General features: G+C 43.6%; 1 protein-coding gene across 1 annotated transcript in view; it reads left to right on the top strand.

Moving 5' to 3' along the window:
* Positions 1 to 492: 492 nt before the first annotated feature.
* Positions 493 to 10,123, top strand: part of LOC126114040 (pickpocket protein 28-like) — a 196,644-nt gene continuing 187,013 nt past the window's right edge. The window contains exon 1 of the mRNA XM_049915022.1: positions 493 to 531. Within this exon, the coding sequence (XP_049770979.1) occupies positions 493 to 531 (39 nt within the window). The remainder of the gene's footprint in view (positions 532 to 10,123) is intronic.

Genomic DNA, 10,123 nt, shown 5'->3' with positions numbered 1-10,123 from the left:
TATATAATACACTTTTTCCTTTGGTGACTCTTTTTGCACAGTACGAGTATGTTCATAGTGACTTTTTTTCTTTGTAAACGAATAAAATGTAACACTAATAAAATAGCCTGGGAAGCAGAAACAGGGAAAAAACTATGCAGTATATATGGCACACACATACGCACACACACACACATACACACACACACACACACGCACACACACACACACACTCCCACAAACACACACACACACACACACACACACACACACCTTCTTCGGTAGAAAATTTTTTACACAATATGTCCTGATATGTGTCTTACTTGCTTATATTAATAATAAGGACTAGTAGCATTAGAATAAAATTAATACGTATGCAGAACAAGTATCTTTGTATAGCACATTTCCCTTGGCATTTCGTTACATGCAACAGAGAAACAACACAACTTGTTATTTTAGATACTAAAATTATATTTTTTTGAGCCCTACGGTGAGCCTTTCTTGGATACTGAGATGACGTCACTAAGAAAAATGCGGTGGCGCATCAGGCCAGTGAGTATGTTGGGTGATGTCATTGTTCGGTGAAGTGTCACCGATCAGTTGAGAACAAATTTTACGCTGAAAACTACGTGATATTAAGAAAATACTAATCTCACGGGGGCTCTTCTTCGATTTTATAAGAACTAACGATGCTTGAAGTTATAGCTTAAACCTAAGCATTTAGTCGCATCATTGGCGTAATAATTTTGAATCCGGTATACCATGCCAGCTTTAGAAGAATTTCATAAATCATAGGTGAGACAGAGTTAGTCAGAAATTTACAATGAAAATAGTTGTTCGAAGTTGATTTTGACAGGCGCTATTATGCCATCTATGTTCGTGTTAGTACAGGCTTTGTATCAATTTAGCCCTGGATGAGAATTTAAAAATGATTTGTCCTCTATGGCTTATGTAAATATTGCAGCGAAAAAGAGCCAGAGAGACTCTCATCTCTCTTTATGACAACTGAGTGATAGAAGGAAAGTTACATAGTGAAATTCTATGAATGGGTTTATACTGTGTGTTATTTACACGTTTTACAGTTTAATGAAATTCGTTTCGCATTCCACTCTTGGGTAATTTAACCACATTTAACAAAACTGAAGGTAACGTTGTCTCTTGTTTACAACTAAAACTATTCCAATTAAAAATTAATTTTTTTCTATGATTTTATACATACCAAAGTTATACTGACAGCGATTGGTCGGCGGCTGTAGATCTATTATGTGACTGCGAGAAGGCGATTCAGATGTGTGACGTCGACAGGCAGCAGGAGGTCGTTGACCCTGATGACATTTGACGAGGCGGTCCGAACTTCGGTGTTGAAGTTGGAGGAAACAGCCGACGTTTGCACGCCAAGTTGTACTGGCAGAGCCTCTTTCTACATCTTCGAAAGGCTCGCCGCAGAAGAGCATGAAACAGTTGAAGGCAGAATCAATGCTACATACAAACTTTGACCTTTGCTATGCTGCCCCGGAATAAAATCTGATTAATATATTCATTTTATTTGAAAATTTAACTAGATTATGTACACACTAGTACGATATGCAGTCATTGGGCATTTGTATTTTCATCCGTTTTTCACTAGGCTGCCCTGTTTGCTGACCATAAGCTATTACATCATTCACTTTGTGTCTTCAAATGTTTGTCCGTCCGCATCGACTCACATCATCACTTCCGCTGGAGGTTCGAGTCCTCCCTCGGGCGTAGGTGTGTGTGTTGTTCTTAGCAAAAGTTAGTTTGAGTAGTGTGTTAAGTCTAGGGACGGTGACCTCAAGCGGTTTGGTCCCTTAGGAATTCACACACACACCATCATCATCATCACTTCCTTGTGTACCATGTACACTCCTGGAAATTGAAATAAGAACACCGTGAATTCATTGTCCCAGGAAGGGGAAACTTTATTGGCACATTCCTGGGGTCAGATACATCACATGATCACACTGACAGAACCACAGGCACATAGACACAGGCAACAGAGCATGCACAATGTCGGCACTAGTACAGTGTATATCCACCTTTCGCAGCAATGCAGGCTGCTATTCTCCCATGGAGACGATCGTAGAGATGCTGGATGTAGTCCTGTGGAACGGCTTGGCATGCCATTTCCACCTGGCGCCTCAGTTGGACCGGCGTTCGTGCTGGACGTGCAGACCGCGTGAGACGACGCTTCATCCTGTCCCAAACATGCTCAATGGGGGACAGATCCGGAGATCTTGCTGGCCAGGTTAGTTGACTTACACCTTCTAGAGCACGTTGGGTGGCACGGGATACATGCGGACGTGCATTGTCCTGTTGGAACAGCAAGTTCCCTTGCCGGTCTAGGAAAGGTAGAACGATGGGTTCGATGACGGTTTGGATGTACCGTGCACTATTCAGTGTCCCCTCGACGATCACCAGTGGTGTACGGCCAGTGTAGGAGATCGCTCCCCACACCATGATGCCGGGTGTTGGCCCTGTGTGCCTCGGTCGTATGCAGTCCTGATTGTGGCGCTCACCTGCACGGCGCCAAACACGCATACGACCATCATTGGCACCAAGGCAGAAGCGACTCTCATCGCTGAACACGACACGTCTCCATTCGTCCCTCCATTCACGCCTGTCGCGACACCACTGGAGGCGGGCTGCACGATGTTGGGGCGTGAGCGGAAGACGGCCTAACGGTGTGCGGAACCGTAGCCCAGCTTCATGGAGACGGTTGCGAATGGTCCTCGCCGATACCCCAGGAGCAACAGTGTCCCTAATTTGCTGGGAAGTGGCGGTGCGGTCCCCTACGGCACTGCGTAGGATCCTACGGTCTTGGCGTGCATCCGTGCGTCGCTGCGGTCCGGTCCCAGGTCGACGGGCACGTGCACCTTCCGCCGACCACTGGCGACAACATCGATGTACTGTGGAGACCTCACGCCCCACGTGTTGAGCAATTCGGCGGTACGTCCACCCGGCCTCCCGCATGCCCACTATACGCCCTCGCTCAAAGTCCGTCAACTGCACATACGGTTCACGTCCACGCTGTCGCGGCATGCTACCAGTGTTAAAGACTGCGATGGAGCTCCGTATGCCACGGCAAACTGGCTGACACTGACGGCGGCGGTGCACAAATGCTGCGCAGCTAGCGCCATTCGACGGCCAACACCGCGGTTCCTGGTGTGTCCGCTGTGCCGTGCGTGTGATCATTGCTTGTACAGCCCTCTCGCAGTGTCCGGAGCAAGTATGGTGGGTCTGACACACCGGTGTCAATGTGTTCTTTTTTCCATTTCCAGGAGTGTATTTTCTGTCTTAATAAGCATGAACTCCACTTCGATGTATCAAGTTCACATATCTGTCTCTTCTCATTTACTCACATGTAGAAACATCTTAGACTTTCTTTTAGCCCCCAGATGGAAAATTATTTTTTTCCGTGATACAAAAGGTCAAATAACATTTGCAATTGTTACAAAGTTTGGATTATAAATAAAACCTTTGTTTTCTGAGATATTCTGCTATATGTTTTTATACTAACATGGAGAGGTCCCCAGTGGTGCAATAGACTTTTTGGAACGACCTATATGGTGCTGTAGGTTAAGAACCCAGGTATCACACCCTGAAGCCATTCACTCTGATGGGCCCTCGCTTATAAGTAAAAGCCGAAAAACAATTTAGCCTGCTGGAGTAGAGCAGTAGTTAATGTTAAAATTTTGAGTGCAGCTGTAGGGTAGGTGACAGATTTTTATCCTGTCACGTTCCTAAACATTCTTTTAATTTTTATTTTTCTTCATTTATTTGCTTCAAATGTAATGTTTTTAAATTTTCTAATCCTTTGCCAGGTCATTTTACCATTCTATCTTTTCTACATTTGGCTCAAAATCATGTATGGATTTGCAGTTACCAGTCACAAATCAGTTATTTTTTGTCTATTTTTGTGTTTTTCTCTTGTATTTGTTTTGTGAGTGTGCGGCATTTAAAATGTCAGACAACGCAAATTCATCAATCAGCAAATGTCATGATGAAAGAACGGAGGAATATGATGAAGAAATGAGGAGAACATTCACGAATTCCTTACGCTATGCATTGCCTATTTAGGAGGAGGATCTCTCCTTTCCGCCCCCCCCCCCCCCAGATTTTATAAATGCAAACGGAATAGCGACAGGTGAACGATTCGACTTGTGATGGAGAGTGTTATTGTTCAGGAACAGGACCTTATTTTAAACAGCGAGACTGATTAAGACGGTTTGTATGAAGAGGAAAGCCTTTCCTTATTACTATCTGTTAATTTTCGGGTTCCCTCGTCCGCTATTAACATGTAAAATTTGTTGTTTGTAGTGTATTCTCGACGATGAAGGCGTTGATGAATGTTTTAACCAATCCAACTGTCAGGCACCTCCATCGACATAAACTCCACTAGAAAACGAAGCAAAATCAGTTGCCTTCGTTGAAGCTCATTCCGATCACTCATTGAAAAGTATCCAGCAAAGTGGTTTCTCTCGCTTATGCAGAAAAGGATACTTGAGAAAATGGAAAAATGATGTCAAACAAGGAGAACTAAATTCGTAAAGCTGTGTCTGATAGATACCGAAACACTTGAAAAATTTAAGGATGCTCGGAGGTGCCACGAACAAGTGACAATGCTTACACTGCAACATGGACAATGTTATCTCCGTTCCGTGTCTATCGGAAAACTTTTCATTCTTTGCAAGTGGGAAGTGGACAAATAATTTTAAAATAAAACATGCTGTACGTCAGAAAAAAAGTGACTGGATTCCTTAGTGCAAAAGGCGTCGCAGCAGTTGAAGAACCTGAAGCAGAAGCAGAACGATACAGTAAACAAATAGTGCTGATAATGGGCGATTGCAATCCAAACCTTGCTATCAATGCCGATCACATGGGTTGCGATTACGAATCAATATATCACCAATCACTGGAGTTTCGGGAATCAAAAACAGTTTTGGTGCAAAAGAAAAATTTGGCGAAAGCTACACATTGGTATATTGCACAACATGCTTTGACGTCCACTGGTCAATTGCTACCAAGCGTATTCTTATGTATGGAGGAGGTCGAAAAATTCGGACCTAGGGTTGCTAAAGAAATTGGAAGTTTGGAGGCGGACTACGGAAATATGGTCGTCACTTGCCGAAAATCAGGAAAAATAAAAATAGAGCTGTACACACAATGTTTGCAATCTGCAATGAATCCAATACGTTAAACAAAATGGTTTTTTGTTACTTGTTGATTCATGTAGTGATCACATGGGTAACACATTAGACATCGAAATATTTGTGAACAGTGCTGGAAAAGCTACATGTACTATGAAAATTGTTCCTCCAAAGTGTACTCCCCTGTGTCAGCCATGTGACGTGTGTTTTTAACGTCAAATGAAAAATATTATTAAAAAACTCCAGAGCACAGCTGAATTACTTCAACATAAACGCGAAATTGCTAACGTGAAGACGAAATCAAAATACATTAATTGTTCATTGGATTCTGTGTGCACTAGCCTTTCGAAACAAAAGGTATGGATGGTACAGACTGAAGCTAGGTAATGAAAAGACAGTATTTCGTAAGGAGAATTAAGTATGCTTCCCGTGGAGTTTGATGAAGAAACTATGTGAAGGTAGAGAGACAGCTTTTATAGTTTGTCCATTGTGCGAGAACAGTTTGTGTTTCAAATGTTTGTATGATGATTATCACCCTAAGAACTGTACGTCTCGCAGCGAAAAAGAAATTTTTGTTACTGTTGCAGAATCAATACGAGTGCTAATAATTATTTCGTTTGTATAGTCGCTTGATCGGTATTTTTAAATGGTTAAATTTTGCAATGTACAATTAAAAAAGAATGAAAACCATATGGACAAAGATTCCAAATGAAAAAAGAATGAAACCTGACAGGATTCGAACCTGTCTATAACTGTTTTCCGGGCCATTACACTATCCATTAGGCTACTGCAGCAATTATAAATCTGTTCTTAATTTAATGTACTAGACGAACAGGCTAAATTGTTTTCCGGCTTTTACCTGTAAACGAGATCCTACCAGGGTGAATGGTTTCAGGGTCTGAAACCTAGGTTCTTACCCTACACCAACATATAGGTGGTTGCAAAAAGTCGGTTGCACCACTGGGGACATCTCCTTGTAACCTCAATGAGAGAATAATTACAAACAAAATATTTTCCTTAAACAATAAAATTACGTGTTTCTGTGTTCTGGACACCATTGTTCTAGACCCACATGTGATGAATTCTAACATGCCTCGGAACGAATCGGAAAGAAAAGTGGTTAAAAGAAATCCACCACACACGGGAGAGAGGGCATGAATCCAGATTCATTCAGAAAAATGCCTGGCGTCAATTACGATCAGATAAGCAGTAACCAATTCATGACTCTCATTCCAACCAGTACCATGGCATCAGATTATTTACGTGTAAAGAAACTAAAGGATCACTTAATTACTGCAAACAAAAATTAATTATTCATCTTAATCTAATTAAAATATATAGCGCTCTTCATAGGTAATTTCATGTTTAAAATTTGCTCTGTCTTTCGTGTATCTTAAAACTAACGTGCTATGCCCTTTAGTTTCTGTGCATTATTCGTTGTTTGAATGAACGAAGATTCTGTCCTCAACTGTTTCACTTACTGATTAGAGAATACAAACAATTCAATTTTGTGAACCACAAAAGTTCGCGTCACACCTCAGAAGCGTCATACTACCCTCGAAGTGTCCATCACCTATGAGTTGGCATTCACTATGCATGTACACATTTTTAATGTACAGTCAGGTAGCAGTAGCCAGCCGAGACACAAGCAGCAACAGGGAAGCTCTCCATATTGAGACTTTTGCGAGTTCCTAACCCGGAGCGAATTTTATTTTTTTATCTGTGTGCTTTAATAGTTTATTTTCTTGAGTTTCTGCGTATTTATTTAATATCTAATAGCCACAGTTCTCGCGTTTTAGTTTGCGTCGGAAAGTAAACCGATTTTTTAACATATCAAAATTTCCTAATCAGGGGCGATTTCTTTAGTTTCACCTGAGTGCTTCGGTAGTTAAGTTTTTGAATCTCTGCGTATTAATCTAGTTTATTACACACAGTTCCTGCGTTTTTGTCAGGGTCTACAATAGAGTTGCGCAGCATGTGCCGGTAGACCGTTTATCTGCAGAGTTCAGTTTTCCACCGTCTTTAGTATGGACAGGGACTGCGATTGTTGTGTGCGGATGCGAGCCGAGTTGATGACACTTCACTCTCAGCTCCACGCTGTGATGGCCCTAGATAACGAAATGTGTGAGGTAATCCACATGCATGCTAAAAGGAATTCGTTAAGCTTCGGTTACACGATATATCAGTCAAATCTAAAGCCCGTAAATTCAACTAAATGCCTAGGAATTACAATTACGAACAAATTGAATTGGAAGGAACACATAGAATATGTTGTGGAGAAGGCTAACCAAAGATTGCGTTTTATTGGCAGGACGCTTAGAAAATGTAACAGATCTACTAAGGAGACTGAAATGGCTCTGAGCACTATGGGACTTAACATCGATGGTCATCAGTCCCCTAGAACTTAGAACTACTTAAACCTAACTAATCTAAGGACATCACACAACACCCAGTCATCACGAGGCAGAGAAAATCCCTGACCCCGCCGGGAATCGAACCCGGGAACCCGGGCGTGGGAAGCGAGAACGCTACCGCACGACCACGAGCTGCGGACTGCTAAGGAGACTGTCTGCACTAAGTTTGTCAGTCATTTGTTAGAGTACTGCTGCGCGGTGTGGGATCCTTACCAGACAGGACTGACGGAGTACATCGAAAGACTACAAAGAAGGGCAGCACGTTTTGTATTATCGCGAAATATTGGAGAGAGTGTCCCTGAAACGATACATGATGTGGTCTGGACATCATTAAAAGAAAAGCGTTTTTCGTTGCGACGGAATCCTCTCACTAAATTCCAATCATCCACTTTCTCCACCGAGTGCGAAAATATTTTGTTGACACCGACCTACATAGGGAGGAACGATCACCAAGATAAAATAACGAAAATCAGAGCTTGTACGGAAAGATGTAAGTGTTCGTTCTTTCCGCGCGCTGTATGAGATTGGAACAATAACAGAGAATTGTGAAGGTCGTGCGATGAACCCACTGCCAGGCACTCAAATGTGATTTGCAGAGTATCCTTGTAGATGTAGAGCTTGATACCTCCTTTTTCCTTTGAATTTTCCACAAGAAAAAAATACCTTAGTGTCTATACTGAAATTTACAAAAAGTTGAAACGACGAAGTGAACTTATTTTCTCTCTCTTGTGACAGCGTATCATACCAAATATGTAAGGACTGTTAATATATGCACAAAAATTGACATTTATATTTCAAATTATATTTCATTTATGTCCCCCGTAAATTCACAAGAGGAGGCCACGAAGTTGGGATCACAGATTTACCTCAAATATTGTAGACCTTTAGTAGGCCATTAAAACAATGTGCAAGTAGTAAGGTGCACTACTTTAGCAATTCCGATAAAATCACAAGAAACGTTTTATGTGTCTCTTATGTGGCTTGTCCATCTGTTCGTAGGTGTTAGACGTTTGATTTCATGGTGGCGGAGGGCTCGGCCGGCCTGTGGCTGTGGTGAGGCGAACAAGCCTTGTTTGCGTCTCGCCCGTTGTGGTGTTTGCGAGCGAGCGCGCTGTTGTTTACTTTCGCGTAGCGGCTTGTCTCAGAGCGACTTCATTGACCATCATAGCGTTTTCTTACCGCCAAGCCACTATTAAATTAACTTTTCCATTAGGTCACGAACAATCGAAGGCGTATGAAGTTGAACGTTTTATACGGGATGAAATGCGTCTCCCCCCACAAGACATTCTCGGAATACACTTTCGATCCTCATTACTGCTGTGTACATAAAGCTGGAGAATGACGAGCTGTGATCTGCGGAACGCTAACGATCTCAAGTTTCGATATTCTGACGGAAGTATAGGAACAGCAGTGGTTGATCACGCTGGTTTTGGCCTCCGAACGTTGCGGGTTTCGAACTCCAGTTTGAAGTACCGTCGGACGCTGTGGTGGGCGCTTTTAAACTTTACAGTATCATCCATCGTCAGTCACATGGCTGAAACGTGGAAGACATTCGAAACGTACTGTGTCCTCAATGGTGTCCGTCAGATAAAAACTGAACTACGGAAACACGTGCCTTCCTAATTGGTTATTGCCGGCTGCAGATGTATCGTCATGTACGATGGGCAGCCGCGCACCTGTCCAGGTTGTGGCCAGGAAGGCCATGACCGTTCTGAATGTCTCCGACGTAGATTGGTTGAGCCACCTATCAGGGACGTCGCTCCTACTACAGAGCCCGCTGTGTTATTTCTGTCTTACGCGTCTGCGACGGTGCTGCCTGCTGCACCCCCTCTGAATCACTTGGTTGGTTGGTTGGTTTGGGGAAGGAGACCAGACAGCGAGGCCATCGGTCTCATCGGATTAGGGAATGACGGGGAAGGAAGTCGGCCGTGCCCTTTCGAAGGAACCATCCCGGCATTTGCCTGGAGCGATATAGGGAAATCACGGAAAACCTAAATCAGGATGGCCGGACGCGGGATTGAACCGTCGTCCTCCCGAATGCGAGTCCAGTGTCTAACCACTGCGCCACCCCGCTCGGTGAATCGGAGGCAATACAAGTAAACGACAACCGTCAGCAGGCAAAAGCTGTCTGTCCCGACCCCATGGTTGTTGATAACGGAGCTGTACCTACCTCCGCCTTTCTGCCATCTGGCCACATGTCGGACGATTGCCGCCCAGCATCCGACACGGATGGTAAGAAGCACTTTTTCCTTACCCGTCCGTACTGTGATACTACTGGCGCAATTGACATCTACGAGGGCGACCTATGGTTTCCTTCAGTAGCACAGGTCACCGAATGTGGTTGAAGGTACGCTTCCCCAGGTCGACTGGCGTGCCGTTTGGCGATCGGTGTGCGCTCCATATCTTGACACTGATGTCCAGTCCGCTTGGTACCTTACTCTAAATGAGAAGCCGCTCACGCCTTCACAAGATTCATTTCGCAGAGACCCTGTTGTGTGTCACCTGTGATATTGTGTACACCGTCCGATGTGGCCGAGCGGTTCTAGGCGCTTCAGCCTGGAA

The sequence above is a fragment of the Schistocerca cancellata genome, chromosome 1 (genome assembly GCF_023864275.1).
Source record: "Schistocerca cancellata isolate TAMUIC-IGC-003103 chromosome 1, iqSchCanc2.1, whole genome shotgun sequence".
Lineage (NCBI taxonomy): Eukaryota > Metazoa > Arthropoda > Insecta > Orthoptera > Acrididae > Schistocerca > Schistocerca cancellata.
This window is presented reverse-complemented; position numbering and strand designations above follow the sequence as displayed.